Consider the following 18,113-nt stretch of genomic DNA (forward strand, 5'->3'; position numbering starts at 1 on the left):
GAAAAACTCAATAGTCCTTAAAATGCTCTCATGGAGACAAAGTGACAACGCACTAGTCCATTTGATAAATTCCTTGTTCAGTAAACTCGCTCTTTGTGGAAATGACCTTCAACAAACTAACCTGCCTCCTAGGTGACCTCGTTAGACACAACCCAGTATCTCCAATGAAGACATTTCACCCTTTTTACTGAGAACAATCATGATGCTGTTCATTGAAGTTAACAGAGTTACTTTGTGGGATTAATGAATGCAGTGTTTTGGGGGAAAAACAAAACGAAACAAAAAAAAATTCTCGAACTGTTCTGAGAAAATACTCCTTCAAATACTGGCCACTGTTGTGATACTCCTTGCCTCCTCATATTGCCACCACCTTTGTCTCCTGCAGTAGAGTCTCAGATTGTGGGACCAATGTGAAAGCCAAAGGAGGATGCTTCTCAGGAACATTCTCTCTGTCCTGCCCCTTATCTGTCTGAAGTAAAAATACAGACGGGAATTTGGTTTAAGGACTGTAGCCAGACACAAAGCACAATAGGAAAAATAAGGGGTGGGGGGCAGGACCTAAAGGTTGTCAGACATTGTGTATCCTTTTGTGTACACTTTGTTTACATAATCTGCTTTGGGAGATTTGGTTTCTGATATCTCACCCCCAAATCTAGAGTATCTCACCACCTCTCTCATCAAATTAGTACTCAACATCTTTGAGGCAACTGAGCATCGTGGAAGGAGGGTTTGCTCAGACACCTCTTGTGGAGTTGAGGCCAGCTTTCCCCATTTGTGGCTCCTATATGCTAATCAGCTCCCCAGAAACCCCAATTCCGATCCTCACCTTCTTGAAATCCTACTGTTTGATGCTGAGGAAGCAGACACTTGGAGGGGATCCAAATCTGGGGCTTGTGTGAGCCAATGTCAACGTGCGTTAAAGAGATAATCTTGAAAGAGCAAGAGGAAAATGAAAAAGAGACCTCAGAAAGCAATCGCGGGAGGCAGGACAATCCTTGCTCCGACTTCACGGTCACAGCGTGCCTGCCGCCTGCCAAAGGATGCTACTGTCGAGTTGCCTTCCTCACGGTGGTCCTACCGCTTCCAAGCTCCACCACCAGGGAAAGAGATCACAAATGTCTTCCTTTTGTGAAAGTTCTCAAACTTAAAGGGCTTAACTGCAAATTTATTTTGGCAATTTTAACATTTTTGTCAATTTTAACGTATAAATACAAGACAATTAAATAAATCGGAGAAGAAATATTGCAAAGACAAATCAGCGCTCACAGAAGTGTATTACGTTATTACTGTGGTTAGTCTGGGATACAACATTCACTTGAAATATATGCAAGGGAACCTTGGCGAAAGACCTAACTAAAGGTTTTTGAAATGTTCCTAGTAAGGACATACTTGAGGCACTGCTCAAGCAGTTGTAGGTAGGAAGCAAGATAGACTCGCTATGACTAGGACCAATCAGGGTTCGATACATATGGAAACAATAGCATTGCAGGATAGTTCACTGTTCCCAACAGCTGCTCCCCCTTGTCACTATACATTCATCAAGACAATTCTTTAAAAAAAAAAAAATTAAAGCTCTGGCTGGGCCAGAGTGTACCAGTCATAGCAATCAACAAAGTACCATGCAGTTGCTTTTTAAAGAACAGCAATATGATTTTTTTTTTAATGTACATCTCTTTTAAAAAGTAATCCTACTCTACTCCCCTTTTCTGAAAGGCTCTGGGGATTTGAGAAGTGGCAGTGTATGTATCTCTTCCACATCATGATTTTTCTACCATATGGTCTAGATTACAGTTCCTTCCCTCTCGGTGACCAAGGTATTAAGCTAAACATCTTGGTGCAGCTTCCATAATCTGATGATTAGGGAAGAGGTCAGGAGATGGGTGTCAGTATTGGATGCTATGTACGGTTGTACAGGTGCTACCCTGAACAACGGTGCATCCAAGAGGGTGAGTGGGGCTAAAATATGGCCCTCATTCTGTTTGCCAAATCACGAGCCCATGGGCTGCCCAGTGGGGGCACCTTTTTCTAACTCACTCCAAGGCACTATATGAGCTAATTGTGGCACTATCTGCTTACATTTTTCCAGTCTGGCTGGCGTCATTATTTCTTGATTTCAGTGAAGTTCCTGTATTTCACATCCCATGTAATCTCCAAAAGGAGCTTTAGAGGTCACTGAATCAGCAAGGATTTTCTGAATTATCACATTAGACACAACAACACAACCGTGATTCTACAAAGAAAGAAATTTACACAGTAGAAAATAAATACAAAAATGGAGAAGTAAGATTTTTGACATGTGGGTCACTAGAATTTATCTTATTTACAACAAAGGCATGCACAACGAAACTCACCAACAGGCTGAAGCCAACAGTGGCTTTATATAATGTTATCAAAGATAACTTAGCATCTTTAACTGGGGCTGGAAATGAACTACTTTGATTTTTTAAAAATGAGTCTTATTCTTAGTGTGTTGTTTAAAACCAGTCTTCTTTTAAAATGAAGGATGAGAAACCAAATCACAAATGTCTAAGAACCATGGTATAACGTCTTGCTTTCCTCTTCCAATAGCAACCATTGCGCTCAATTAGCTTATGCTCCTCCAGAAGTTGCTGAGTATAAAATTAGTTGATTTTCATACAACTCACATTGTGTAAAAAATAAGATTGGACATTTTCACACTGTCAAGCAACATTCTTTGATTTTAGGGAAAGGAATCACATTTGCTCAATAAAGTGTAAGCTTCCCCGCTTTGAAGTCCTTCTTAGAGCGATACGGTTTTTACCATTGCAGGAATCTTCTTTCTCATTAAACATGTGCTGTTTTCCAGTGAAATCATGGAGGCACACGTCTCCATTCTGAAGACTGAAAGAAAAACCATTCTTCTCGGTAGAAGCATTCGCTGTATGAGGAAAAACAAAATCAGCGTCATAAAGTATCCACAGAAAGCATTTTCAGGGGACAGGAGAAGATGGCGGAAGAGTAGGACGCGGAGATCACCTTCCTCCCTACAGATACATCAGAAATACATCTACACGTCGAACTGCTCCTATAGAAAGCATTTTCAAAATAAACAAACGTCACTTTATTCTTAAGTATGCACATGTAAAGCATGTCTTTTTTTAAAAAAATGTCTGATATATTGTCATATTTTATTTACTTTTCATTCCTTTCCTAAGACCACTCAAAGTAAGCAAAACAAATTGGAGAATGATTCACAAACCAGCTCTCTATGGCAGCTTTTTTTAAATGACACGGTCAAAATATGAAGCAAAGCAATGTTTTTGATTTTTTTTTTTTTTTGCGGTATGTGGGCCTCTCACTGTTGTGGCCTCTCCCGTTGTGGAGCACAGGCTCTGAACGCGCAGGCTCAGCGGCCATGGCTCATGGGCCCAGCCGCTCCGTGGCATGTGGGATCCTCCCGGACCGGGGCACGAACCCGTATCCCCTGCATCGGCAGGCGGACTCAAAACCACTGCGCCACCAGGGAAGCCCTGTTTTTGATTTTTAAAGGCCCATTTCCTAACTCTGGTTGAACATATATTGCCTTCAAGTAGTAGCGTATGTATAATTTAACTTAAGGTAATATTCTGGTCTCTCCCAAAGGTTAACAGAGATCCCTCACAAGGTTCTCAGTTCCCTAAGATCCCTATAAAGTAAAACTTTGTACCAGAGAAACCCAGAGTGACAACAGTCCTGGCAAGAAAAAATATCAGCTCTCATACACTAAACCAGCCCCTCTAACTAAATCAGGATAAGACTGATTCCCAGGAGAAAACAACAGAGTCCAACCTCAGAGTCCAGGCCAGGGAGCAGGTGGGCCTCCCCAACCCCAGGCAGGCCCTGAATTGTGTGTGTGTGTGTGTGTGTGTGTGTGTGTGTGTGTGTGTGTGTGTGTGGGCGGGGGTGGGGTGGGCACAGCTGCTGAGATCCTCTAGCTCCTTGGCACCATCTTTTTGACCGTTACACCATTTGAAGACAACGTAGAAAGCTGAATAATAAGCCCAACTGTTAGTTCATGCCATAATTATACTAATAATGACAGTGCTGAGAACTTTATAAGAATTATCTCATTTACTACCCTAAGGGATGAGTGCTATTATTATCCCCATTTCACAGACGATGGAACTAAGGTGTCAGAAAGTAAGTGCTTTGCTTAAGGTTACATGGCTCAGAAGCGAAAGAGTCAACATGTGATGTCTCTTCCAAACTGTGAGCTTGTGGCCCTGTGTACTGAGTGACATGGCTGCTAGTAGCCAAGCCTCCAAGGCATAACTGAAATAGGTAGTATTCACACACACTAGGTGACGGATGTGGCTAACACACCTCCATCTCTGGGCATAGCGATGGGCAAGTGACTGTCTGAGGCTGCTGTTCTGATTTAGGCATTTTGGTTCGAGGACATTCTTGTGCAGGAACAATTTGAACTGGTATAATAAACAAACCGTTAAACTTCCAGCTTCTTTTTCTGTCATCCATCCCAGATCCTGATGTGCAGGTTATGTGGTATTAAACACGTGGCCATTTTGTTGGCCTAAAATGTACCCCACCCTCACTGTCAGCCATGGAAAACAGCTGTGCGAAATCAGCCACGTCAAACAGTTGTGCAAAATGTGCTGCCTCCATTCAATCTGATTCCCCGAAGGATGGCAACATATCGGTAGGCTAGGCAAGTGAGGCTTCGTCTCTGAGTTCTTTCTAGAACATGGAAAAATCTGGCTTTAAGAGCCCCAAACACTTCTATCCAAACCAGTAGGTTTGACTGATACGTTGTGATTCTGAGGGATCTTGATGACTCAGCTCACACCTCTGATTTCTCTACTTTGAACTCGGTTTCTCCCACTAACTTATGAATCAGCCTTGACTGCCACTGCCTCTACTCTGTTTACCTGCACTGAGTCACTCCCGCTATAGCAACTTGGCATAGAGCCCAGCTCTCCCTCTGGTATCTACAATAAAGAGCTAAGGCCCCATGGCAACTGTTTCTCATCTGATACGGCAATGGTTCTCAACAACCGGGGGGTGGGGCGATCTTATTCCCCAGGGAACATTCCACAATACTGGAAGACATTTTTCGTTGTCACAGCTGGGGGGGGGCGGTGAGCGGCTGGGTGCTACTGGTACCTGGTGGGTGGAGACCAGGGGTGCTGCTAGACACTCTCAAATGCACAGAACAGGCCCCACAACAGAGAGTTATCTAGCCCCAAATGTTAACTGTGCCGAGGTTGAGAAACCTTGATGTAGAGGCCTCCTCTTGTATTTTATTTATTTAAAAACAAATTTTTAAATTAATTAATTAATTTTTGGCTACGTTGGGTCTCCATTGCTGCACGTGGGCTTTCTCTAGTTGTGGCGAGCAGGGGCTGCTCTTCATTGCGATGCTCGTGGGCTCTAGAGCACAGGCTCAGTAGTTGTGGCACACGGGCTTAGTTGCTCCACGGCATGTGGGATCTTCCCAGACCAAGGCTCGAACCCGTGTCCCCGGCATTGGCAGGTGAATTCTTAACCACTGCACCACCAGGGAAGTCCCTCCTCTTGTATTTTAAAAGTCTATACAAACCAGTAGGACCTCCCATCTTTGGGAGGCTAGAAAATTATCTGGTAAGTATATGAACCTTCTCACAAATTTATCTGAAATTGTCATGCAAATAACTAATATTGTAAAATGATAAGTAAAGGCAAATTCTCCAGGAAAGGAGAAAGTATACCAGCAGAATTTAAGATTTTATAAAAATGCAAAAGACATATTAAGAAGCCAAAGAAGAGAGAACAGATAAGTTTTTATGAGTAATGAACTGCCCAGTCTTATGAAAGAAAGAAAATGTAATGGAAGTTCTAGCTAGAAATGTCAGAATTAATGAGTAAAGGAGGCACAGCAGCAATGATCTGTATGTATATTGGAGACATATATAGTCACCAATACAGGTCACAATTCATCTTTCAGTATTTGATATATTCGTGGGGATTTGGGCACTGTCACAAGGCAGCCACGCTGTGGAAAAGAATGAACAAACACGACAAGCAAAAAATAGGAAGGTTTAAAAGTGTTGAAGATGTGTATAATTATAGATATACTAAAAAATTGATATAGTCTTACTGAGTATTTTAGGTACTGCTTGCACAGAAACAGCATAGGACTGAAGTCTTTGGGCAATACTTAAGTCAGGATTTGCCACATTAAAACTTTTAGGTCGTCATCAATTCCCATCGTGAAAACTTAAATCTTTAAAAAAAAACAACCCCTAAATCTTAAAAAAAAAAAAACTGCTCTAAAACGAATGAACTTGGATTAATAAACTTTCTTTTATAAGGGAACCACATTTTGATTCACTAGTCATACATGTAATTATACACTTTGCTTAGCAAAAATGCCATTAAAGGATAAAAGTGCTTTAATACAACAAACACTAGCTTGAGAAATACTATATTGAGACATAACGTACCGTTTCCGCTCGTGAGTCCTGAGCAATCATTATTCACTAGCAGCGTGGTGGACTGGGTGGAGTTACTGTTTGACTGTAAGGAATTTGAAGAGCTTGAGACTCCTTGGTTTACAGTCTGCTTCTTTAAACCATTAGTAGCAGTTTTACTCCAGTCTACAGAAGGGTAAGAATTACAGAAAAACAGGGCAGAATGTTGAAACTCAGATGCAGGAGACAGGTCACAGCATAACTCGTTCTAAGCAACTGATCTCTCGCTTCCAGATCTTACAGAGAATCCCACATTTCACAGGTTGGTGTGATAAAATGTATTTTCATTTAAGACTGTATACATTCGTCCTTTAAATGACTGCCTGGTTAAAAGTAACCTATGTTCTCTGGGAACTAAAGGCCAAGCTAATTTGATTGTGTCTATAAATATCCTCTGAATTAGGTAATATTTCAGAGCCAAGGACTGTCTTCACAAGAACACAAATCGACCTGCTGTGATGACTAATGGCTCTTCAATCCAGGCAAATGATGGAACTCTAGGTACTGCCATTTTCCAATCTTGTGCAACCAGATCTTTGCAATACTACAAAGTCTGTATTCATGGGTAATATTTATGCAAAAGGAATTTAGATTTTCAAAGAGTACTTCGTTTTTCTTATTTTCTTAAAAATGAGCTATTTGCTCTATAACCCAGGAGGGCATAGCTGAAAATAACTTCAAAATAACCAAATGTATGCTAAGGCTTATATATAAAGTCTGGCCCAATAACAAATAAATGAAGTCACTGACAACCAGGACCTGTGGAAAAAAGGTTGAGTCAAGACTTAAAAAGTTAGGGAGGTAAATATTAAAAATTTCTTTGGACAAATGGAAAGCATGCACGCGAAAGGAAATGAATTCTAAAAATTTCACCGTTGCTTCATTCAGGAAGCAGCCAGGCCACTAATTCTATTGCTCACTAAGTTCCCAGATGTGAGTAATTGGTTTTTAATTCACTAGGTTTTTTCCCCTAATGTTCACAATGGATATTTTGTGTTGAGCAGGCTCCATTCATTGATTTCCAGACCCGATATTCCTTTGGCATTAATTGCTTTGGATCTTAACTTATACAATCTTTTCCTCAAGCTTTAAGGGAAGGAGAAAAAGTAAGGTAAATATGTACCAGAATTTTCAGCCAGTCGTAACTTTCCACAACACAGATACCGTCTCCACTGCTTTCTGACATTCTCTTTTGCTACACAGTAAAAGATGAATATGAAAAATCCTATGGGGAGGGGGGGGAAAACATAACACAATGAATTCCAGACTAAGACTTGAATGTCATGAGCTTACTCTGCACAAAAGACAAAACCTTTGGCAGCCATAGGCAAAATGAAATTTTGCAGATTGAAAATAAAGCCCGAAGTCCTGGGAAAGTTTGCTAACGAAAGGTACCCTGGGAGGACTCTCTTTGTAAGATTAAAAAAATACTTGTAAAAAGAATATCACTCCATATGTCCAAAATGAAACTCACTGCCTCACCTCTCACATCCTGTCATTGACCTTCCCTATCTTTGGAATTACGAGCCATCTACCCAGGATGCCAGCTCAGACCTAGGCTCTGCCAACTAAAGAATGTTGCTGGCCATCTAGCTCTACAAGGATTGAGTCATAAGCCACTGCAGTCACTGACATTCAACACACCCTAAAAGGGTTTCAGGATGGAGATCAGGCATGAGGCACTCTGTGCTCTGGGAAAACCGGTAGAAAAGGGCTTCGGATGGTTAGGTATTTTCAGGAGGAAATTTTATGAACCCAGTTTCTTGCATCTTCCCACACTTAGAAAAGCACTAAAAGCATTAACTAAGATATCTGTGCCTTGTGACAAGCAGTAACCTTCTGCCGAGATGTGTGTTTGACTGTACATACCCCTTCTCCAAACACACATATGCTGATCTCCCCCCTTACCTCTTCGGAGCAGTTCTTCAGAGCTTTCTGAGCAGCTCTCTCCCGGACTCTATTCCCCCAAAGAAAATTGAAACTCACAGCTCTCACATTGTGCTTTTTTTTTTTTTTTTAATATTTATTTATTTGGCTGTACCAGGGCTTAGTTGCGGCATGTGGGATCTAGTTCCCTGACCAGGGATTGAACCCAGGGCCCCTGCATCAGGAGTGCAGAGTCTTAACCACCGGGCAACCAGGGAAGTCCCTGTGCTTTTTTAATTTCAGTCCACAGCTCCTACCTCCCCGTCCCTCCATATGCGTAATCGATTTCCAAGTTCTGTCAAATGCCATCTCCTCCTTTGTCTCACACCCCTCCCTCCTTCTCTCCAGTCCACAGCCACATCCCTGCCCTGGGCCTTCCCCTCTTCCTGCGAAGCCTGGGGCACTGCAGCCATAGCCTTGTCTACCTTCCAGCCTCCCTGTGACAGGCTCAAGGAAATTCTCCAGCGGTGTCCTGGCCACAACACTACAGACGGGAAGAGGCCCTCAGGCTCTGCCTCCACCCCCCACTGCATGCAGGCGCAGGGCTCCCCACACAGCCCCCTCGCTACCACTCCCCAAGGCTTTGAACGCGAATATTAGCAGAATGAATGGGTGAATTGAGTTCTCCCTCTCCCCAGCCCCCAATCTATCTACTTTAAAACCTTCATGTTAAAATATCAGGTTTGCCTCTAATAGGGTACACGTGCCCAGCCTGAAGACTGATATCTCGAGTACTGCACACCTTTGTCCACCTGCCACCCTGGGCAGCTACACTTGGTTGCATTAGGGGAGACATCAAAATGGGGGTACCCAAGGCCCAAATCAGAACCTGTATACATCTCTCCTTTTATCAACCCCAAAGCCCTGTGAATTAGGCTTTAGTTCCCTTTTATAAATGAAACAATACATTCTTTCTGTCCACTCGTATTCTAATGAGAAGTCATTCTAGGGGAATGAAAAAGAGGCAGGTTCAGTTTCCACGGTAAATATGCGAGGGGAGGTACCTTGCTTTCATGTTTACAATTAGTGTGATTTGGGCATATATTTTTTCTCTTTAAAATAAGTGTCTCTTACTTTTAGCATGCCATTGTTGGCAAATAAAACTTTTATAAGTTGTCCGACACCTGGATATACCAGTTCAGGAACTGTACATTGTAGGTAAAAATGAACAACTGTATGTACCCAGCAAGCACGTTAACTGGCTTCCTCCGAATGAAATAAGAACCGGTAGCCAAATTAGGCATTTGAATTCAATCTCAGGTTAATGAACTATACTGCCTGAAAGAACTACAGGAGAATGCTCTGGGAGCTAAAAGCCACCAGCAAAAGATGAAAATGAGTGGATGAGAACGCAATTAAAGGCATCAACACAGAGGATTTGGAGTAAAAGGAAACCAAGGGACACGAATGATTGTTATTGTAACGTAAACTTATTAGCCTGCTCCGCTTTTTTTTTTTTTTTTTTTTTTGCGGTACGCGGGCCTCTCACTGTTGTGGCCTCTCCCGTTGCGGAGCACAGGCTGCGGACGCGCAGGCTCAGCGGCCATGGCTCACGGGCCCAGCCGCTCCGCGGCATGTGGGATCTTCCCAGACCGGGGCACGAACCCGTGTCCCCTGCACCGGCAGGCGGACTCTCAACCACTGCGCCACCAGGGAAGCCCCCTGCTCCGCTTTTAATGCCAAAGTGCGTCCATGAAAAATTAATCACAGCTGGGACTTCCCTGGTGGCACAGTGGTTAAGAATCTGCCTGCCAATGCAGGCGACATGGGTTCGAGCCCTGGTCCGGGAAGATCCCACACGCCGCAGAGCAACTAAGCCCGTGCGCCACAACTACTGAGCCTGCACTCTAGAGCCCGTGCTCCGCAACAAGAGAAGCCACCGCAATGAGAAGCCCGGGCACCACAACGAAGAGTAGCCCCCGCTCGCCGCAACTAGAGAAAGCCCGTGTGCAGCAACGATTAATCACAGCTGACAACTCTTTTATAATGCTGATCTAGAAGAATGAGTAATTTGCTTTCCTAAAGAATACAATGAGGCCAAAGGAAAAAAAAAAAAGAATACAATGGAAGAGGGCTCCCAAATGACTGCGGCTGGGCTTCATTAACTAAGGGGAAGCTCCGAGGTCAAGGGTCACACACAGAGCCTGCCCTTCCCGCTGCATGTCAGGGCAGAGCAACTGCGTGGGATTAAGCACTGGGCCAGGCTGCTGCCATTGACTTCACATTTATCGTTGTCTTCAAATCAAACACAGACCTAGGAGGTCAGAGTGGTGAGACCTCACGGGGACACTTATGGGTATATGCACTTTTCTGTATGCATGTTCTACTTTAATAAAAAAGTTAAAGGAAAAAAAGGTAAGGAACCAGGTGAAGGAAGAGTGATTGACTCTCCCAGAAACAGTTCCCTGGTAGGTTCCCCTTGATATGTTTGTTCCCTCCCAGGAGGTAGTGATGGATAAGGAGGAAAAAAGGAACACTTCTTGAATTTAACGAATTTAGCCTTTCTTCCAAGGCTCTCAGAGCACCCTTTCTCAAAGTTAAATCTGTTTTTCAATGATTATACTAAGTAAGCCACTTTGCAGATACTCTAACTTTTAGTAGCAATATTTTTCAGTTCGACGGGGTCATTCAGTGTGTATTTAGTGCTGTAGAGCTTACCTTGTAACGTGTTAAAGATGGCAAAGAGATACATGAAGGTGACATTAACTGGTCCCCAGGCAAAGAAGGCAAAGCCCCAAGTAATTCCTAGTAAAAACGTAAGGCCAGCGACACTCCTGAGATCTTGAATACTGGTTTTTCGCTGGGCTCCCAGTTGCTTCTTCTTTTTAATTCGACAAAGTTGAACCAGGACCACAATGAACATGCTGACGTTCAGCAAAAATATCACACAGAAATATCCCACAACCGTAATATAGAATACAGCATTGCTGTTGATCCAGCAACTGGAATTGGGGGGAAAAAACAGGGAAAACATATTATGGTTTTTTTTGCTGAAATATGGTTCAAAATGATAACAATGAATCTATATTGTTTTACTGAAACATTTTCCTACAATTACAAGAGAAAAAAAAAGATGAAACCTCTGATCTCCACAGCCATTTATAGCTCTAGGGGAAAAACTCCAAGAGGGTTTATTTTAGGACACTTGGTGATTGAAAGTATTTAAAAAATATTCTTTGAAGACATTAAAAGATTTTATCCCCTTTAGATCCTAGTAACTCTGTTCCATGAGTCTTTACTAACATAGTGTAGCTGGTATTTTATTTTTATCAGAGGCTTATAAAAGTATTTTTGAAATACTTCCTCCTAATTCATTTTTTTAATACTTACATAGTAGCAAGGCTTTTCTAACTAGCTGATCTCATTACATATATAACTGCAAAGCCTGCTGTAAATGTTACTGGATTTTATTAGGATGAGAGCCAGTTGATACGCTGATTAGAGCCTCCATTTTCTTGGAGAATTCTGCTTTCCAGTTCACTTAACATTCCGAGGGGGGCTTTGTACTCACAAGTCATCAGGTGACCCGTTGGGGAATTTCCCATAGGATCCAAGTCCATAGTTATCTGGAGATATAATCAGGACAATGGTCACAACCACAGCTGGTACCCCTGGAAGATGGGAAACATTGGTCACACACAGTTCTAATAACCAAAGGTGGTGAGAAGAAAGAACAGAGATCACGTTCTACTTTCTTCTGAAATAGCAGAGACTGGTGAGCTGTTCACCAAACCCAGTTCCTCTTCCTCCAGGCATGTGGCTGGCCATCTCCCAGCCTCTCTTACAGCTAGGTGTATGTGGCTACTTGACTAAGTCTTGGCCAATGGAACATGGACAGAAGTGATTTGCTCCACCTCTTGGCCTAGCCCATAAAAACCTCCAGTGAGATTCTCTACTCTTTTCTCCCAAATTCAGAGCGACCTTGGAAGCCCTGTCTTGAGGCAGAGTCTCCAGCAGCTTGGCTCCTGAAAAATCACAAGACCAGAGACCCCTCCACTTCTGCTAACTGGACTGCACATGAGTAAGAAATTACCTGCTCCTGACATTTCAGGGATGGCTGCTATGGCAGCTAGTGTTAGCCTTAACTTACACCCATCTGGAATGTAATTTTAAGGGTCAGGTGGCAGGCAAAGTGAAGGACTCCAAAATATACACCAAAGAATCAACCTGTTAGGGTTACCAGCAACTTCTGGGAAATCGTTCATTATGAACCCCAAAGTCCTCAACTGATTATCTGGAACCCGTTGATGGACTGAGATGCCTGACCTGATTGATTTGGGGGTGTTGATTGCCATTACACTGGCTCTCTCACTGGCTCTCCCAGGGCGCTTGGGCTAAGAGGAAGCATAATGAAAAGGCTCCTCCCCGCTTAAAGTGACCTTGGGCTGGGAAGGAGTCCGTCTCACCCCTCTACCCCATCACTCCCCACCCCACGCTGACACTTCACACTCTGTGCACACAGACCAGCCTGGCATACAATCTCAAGGCTCTGGTAAATAAAAAACAATTCCTTCTCACAGCCAGGTTGGGCTACCTGGTACCATCTAACACAATATTTCATTTAATTCTTTTGTATTTGTACCTTACGGAGACCCTGACATATGGTGACTTCCTAAGCGAGACACCTTCCTAAAAAGAAAATCCTGGGGGTGTGGAGCTTTTCCTTGACAAGGGAATCTGACCATTCAGGATTGTACAAAGAAGACGGAATCCGTGCCCAAGATCAGAGGCAGGGATTTCTTTTTCTGGGAATAAGTGACTTTCTAGAAAGGTGTTGTTCTTCACAAAGATATAATAACAAGCAGGATGACAAGGGAGGAAAAGGGTCTGCAATCCTATTGCATAGGGAATATCTGAAGGAATATTTATTTAATATACATATATTTTAAAATATCTTTTGATGTAGACCATTTTTAAAGTCTTTATTGAATTTGTCACAATATCACTTCTGTTTTTTGTTTTTTTCGGCCCGAGGCATGTGGGATCTTAGCTCCCCAACCAGGGATTGAACCTGCACCCCCTGCATTGGAAGGCGAAGTCATAGCCACTGGACCGCCAGGGAAGTCCCTGAAGGAATATTTAGCCTGAAGAAGAGGAGGGAGTCTGGGAGGGATGGCGGCTATAATACAGTGGAAGGGATAGGCATAAGAAATTAGAGGGCTTCCCTGGTGGCGCAGCGGTTGGGAGTTCGACCTGACGATGCGCGGGACGCGGGTTCGTGCCCCGGTCCGGGAGGATCCCACATGCCGCGGAGCGGCTGGTCCCGTGAACCATGGCCGCTGGGCTTGCGTGTCCGGAGCCTATGCTCCGCAACGGGAGAGGCCACAGCAGTGAGAGGCCCGCGTACCGCAAAAAAAAAAAAAAAAGGAAATTAGAAAGCCAGCCTCGGCTGTTCTCGAGCTGTGGTATTAGGGTAATTACGTCATCACTTTGAGCCAGGTTCTTCACCTGGTATTAGCAATAACTGCCTTGCTAACTTCACTGACTTGTCTCTTATGGGGTTACTTGTGTGAAAATACATTGAGAAATAGAGCATTATACATATATATTACATGTAGATTATCTAAAGGACTCTGGCAGAACAGGTATCAGCTTCTTATTTTTTTTCCTGAGAGAGCAAAACCAAGACCGCTGGGTAAGTGCCACCAGAGAGCCAAGTGAACTTAATGGAAAAACAGACCTGCAGAGCTTTAGAAGATGGGCATTGGCTGCCTTGTAAGGTATTAAAAACGAGACAACAGGCCCAAAATGGATTCGCTTATGCTAGCCACAGGTCACCAAACTGAGACTTAACTCCATTACAGAGTTAAATCTTCGGCTCTCCCAGAAATGGAATCTTAAACCAGTCAATCCGAAATCACCTTATCAGCACTAGGTAGGTAACCTGCCTGATAGACCCCTGCCACCCCTGAAGGAAAGTAACCTTGCAATAACCAACCCACTTTATTGCCCAGAATGACTTCCTTATTCCTGCTTCCTTCTGCCTATAAAAAGTCTTTCACTTCGTACAGCTCCTCAGAGCTCCTTTCTATCTGCTAGACGGGATGCTGCCTGATTCATGAATTGTGAATAAAGCCAGTAAGAGCTTTCAAATGTACTCAGCTGAATTTTGTTTTTTAATGAAGGTAATGAGCTCCCCTACAATAGAAAAATTCAAGCAGAGGTTAAATTATCTTTAGTCAAGGGTAAGTCAAGTCCAGGAGGCTCCTATATTTGGTGGGGAGTTGAATGAATAAACCTTCAAGATCTTGGGGGCGTCTAAGACTTTGTGATCCACCGCTGACAGGTGGTATGATCTGAAATACGGGGCCGGTGTGGTGATGAAGTTACGTTAGGTTTTATCTGTACGTCCTCTCGCTCTGCCCTGCTGAGCACACCGTCGTGCACATGTATGAATCTGGGAGGTACAGAGCAGAGTGAGGCTGGCTGGGAGCTTGGGGACTGACAGTCTGGCCTCATTATCACCAAGCTAATATTTTCAATTGATTGAGCACCTTCTGTGTGCCAGCCCCAGTTCTAGTTGCTGGAGATACAAAGAGGATTCATAGCTCTAACCTCAGAGTGTTGTGGTCATAACCAATCCAGGGTAAATATACAGGTGTTCTAGAAAGAGACTTGCCGAGGTTGCTCTCTGGGCAGTGAAACATGAAAAGGAGAATAAAGCTGTTTTAGAAACCTGCCAAGTATGACCTGCTTCATCAATGTCTCTATCTGATTAAAAATCAAAACACTGGAGAAAAAGCAGAGAAAACCCAGGCACTGTGTGAGCAAAAATTATACATACCCCAACCAACAATGCAGAATTTAAGGATGTATTTTCGGATGTAAGTATTAAACACTTTGACAAGGGCCAGGTACATATGGAATGCTTCCAGGCCCATCCAAGTGAACGAGACCAAGAGAAAATAATGCAGAAATATAGCCACTGAGATGCAGAGGCCTCTTATGTCATACAAAGCAATCCACGAGTCCAAGAGGAACACCAGGTTCAGCAGCAGCAGAGCTGCACACAGCTGGATGAGGATTTTGGAAGGGTAATCCCTCCGGATCTTTCTAAAAGGAAAGGACAAAAAAAGAATTAGCATCACAATCTGCCAAGGTTTATGTGAACATATCTGTGTTCTAAGCAATTTCTTTTTATTTTTTGGTAAATGTCTATATGTATAAATTTCCTCTCTGAGCGTGGGCGTGTATGTGTGTGTGGGGGGAGGCATTAAAGCCAACAATAACAACAAAGGGAAAATCGAAACCGAATCATCTGTGATAACCATATGGAAAATTCATGTTTATATTTCTGTGGAACCTTTTAATACATGCCGACTATTGACCCATCCTTTCAAATAGTTTGTTGTGGAATCTTCTGAGCACCCACCTCCACTTCTCCCAAACTACGTCTAGAAGCATTGTGCTGCTTCTCATACAATAGGCTCCTCTCGGGCTTCCCTGGTGGCGCAGTGGTTGAGAGTCCGCCTGCCGATGCAGGGGACACGGGTTCGCGCCCCGGTCCGGGAAGATCCCACATGCCGCAGAGCAGCTGGGCCCGTGAGCCATGGCCGCTGAGCCTGCGCGTCCGGAGCCTGTGCTCCGTAACGGGAGAGGCCACAGCAGTGAGAGGCCAGCGTACCGCAAAAAAAAAAAAAAAAAATAGGCTCCTCTCTTCAGATCTTCAAAAAGCCAGATTCTCCTCTTACCTTATGTTAGTAGTTAAAGTGAGATCATGGAAAGAAGAGTTCAAACTATAGCTAAATGAAACAGCCATAGGAAAATACAGCTAACTGATGACACGTACGTGTTTATGCGTGTGAAATTAGATCTGGTGAGATCATTCTGAGTAATGGTTGGCCTTATAGTAATTTAGTCTCATTAATCATATCTCCAAAGGTCCACTAGAAGATCTGTAGTCACAGCTGGACCCTAAGTTTGGCACTAAAAGTAAATTTGTGCATTTCCTGATCAGTGTCCAAAATCTAGATCCCAGAACTTACATATTATTTCATTTAGTTAATGCAATAAAAGTGCCTATATTTCTTTTCTGACAGAATTTATTGGAATCCCCCCCAGAAGTGACCAAAGGGACCCTTCTGATAAGCCAAGGAGATGCTGTCATTTGGAATGTCATTCTTGCTTTGACCTACAAAGCCACACTCACTGAGTATCTGTATTTTTCAGTGACACTTGATACCCTTTATTCTTCTTCATCCCCACACCCGTTAATGCATTTAATCTTTTGTGTTTGCTCAGTATTATTTAGAAACGTAACATATTAAACACAGCTCTTGTGCTGTACATGGAGCTATGGTCTATTTCACATTGTAAGCTCTTGGGTTTCGGGGTCTGCATCCATTTTTCATTTCTCATTTAATGTCAGCTAGGTACCAGGCATCATTTTAGGGTACAAGGATGATTAAGACACAACCCCTGCCTTCAGTGAGTGCACAAACTAGTGGAAGGAAGGAAATATATAAACCAAAAAGTCCCATGAAGTTTTACATATAGGTGGCCCCACTAGATGGGTGGACAGGATAAGCTAGGCTAAGGAGCATGCTTAATTAATTAATATACTTTGCCAATTGAGGTGCTATGTCATATAATCCAAGTTTCCAGTTGTGGATACTCACTCAAAGGCTATGTAGGTTACAAGAGTAACTGACAAAAAAATTGATGAAAGCCCACAACCAATATAGGTGATAAATGTCAGGGCCATTATCTGAGCCGGTGGCAAGGATGTTCGAGACAAGTCCTGGAAAATAAAATATTGCTTTCAAGACCAAATATTTTTAAATAAATAACAGTCATAATTTACATTTATTGGGTATTCAGGTACCTGTCCATAGTTCGTTCAACAAACCTACAAAATAGGCACAATTATTATCATCATGTAAAGATAATAAAACTGAGGCCCAGAGAGGTTAAGTAATTTGCCCAGGGTCACACAGCTACAAAGTAGAGGAGCCAGGATCCAAATTCAGGTCTGGCCGACTCCAAAGCCCATGTACTCGATCACTGCATTATGGTGCACTGGAAAAGCACCAGGCTAGAAGCCAAAAGACTTGAATTTGGCTTCTGGCTCTTATATTTCTTAGTTCTATGACTGTAGACAATTACCTAACAAGTGAGTCTTAATTCTGACTTCATTAATATGAAAATAACAACTCCCTATTCTACCTATCTTGCTGGATTGTTGGGCAGATTAAATAAAATAATTTATGTCAAATGTTTTATAAAATTTTAAAGTGCATTAAAACTATTTTTATTACCCATTTTAATCTGAATTCCCTAGTCCTCTTATAGCTATCTTAAAAAGAAAAACTTAAATGTAAAAATAGAATGCGAAAAAATACTTCTAAGTTCAAGTATTTTCCTTCAAGTACATTTGCTTATTAGAAGAGTCATTTCATTGGTCTATAACTTTGCCACAATATGATGAAACCTGCTGATCTATCCAAGTTATCCATCAGATTAGACATCATGGTATGATCCCCAGCTAACCCTCAGACCCAAATCTAAGGCCAGGTAGAGTGGGGATATTACCAGTAAGACGCCGAAGCTTGTAAGGTGGCTGCAGGTACAGGTGGTTTCATTTAGCCTCCTGTCTTTGACAGAGCAGCCATCAGATGACCAGCCTCCTCTGCCGCCTGTGGGCATTGGAAAGAGTGTCCGCCCCGTCAGCAAAGCCACTGCGCCAATCACTGCTCCTCCCTCCTTGCTCCCCCTCCCCTT

At 42.9% G+C, this 18,113-nt stretch overlaps 1 protein-coding gene across 2 annotated transcripts in view; it reads right to left on the reverse strand.

Annotated features, from left to right (window-relative positions):
- Positions 1–1,146: 1,146 nt before the first annotated feature.
- The window catches only part of ADGRG2 (adhesion G protein-coupled receptor G2), a 113,668-nt gene continuing 96,701 nt past the window's right edge, over positions 1,147–18,113 (reverse strand). For both annotated transcript variants that reach the window (XM_032620767.1, XM_032620766.1), the window contains exons 21-28: positions 17,925–18,028; positions 17,012–17,133; positions 15,178–15,446; positions 11,905–12,004; positions 11,052–11,335; positions 7,591–7,692; positions 6,441–6,593; positions 1,147–2,899 (exon numbers count right to left, since the gene is read on the reverse strand). In XM_032620767.1, coding sequence (XP_032476658.1) covers positions 2,715–2,899; positions 6,441–6,593; positions 7,591–7,692; positions 11,052–11,335; positions 11,905–12,004; positions 15,178–15,446; positions 17,012–17,133; positions 17,925–18,028 — 1,319 coding nt within the window. In that variant the 3' untranslated portion in view covers positions 1,147–2,714. The remainder of the gene's footprint in view (positions 2,900–6,440; positions 6,594–7,590; positions 7,693–11,051; positions 11,336–11,904; positions 12,005–15,177; positions 15,447–17,011; positions 17,134–17,924; positions 18,029–18,113) is intronic.

Source organism: Phocoena sinus, chromosome X (assembly GCF_008692025.1).
Source record: "Phocoena sinus isolate mPhoSin1 chromosome X, mPhoSin1.pri, whole genome shotgun sequence".
Lineage (NCBI taxonomy): Eukaryota > Metazoa > Chordata > Mammalia > Artiodactyla > Phocoenidae > Phocoena > Phocoena sinus.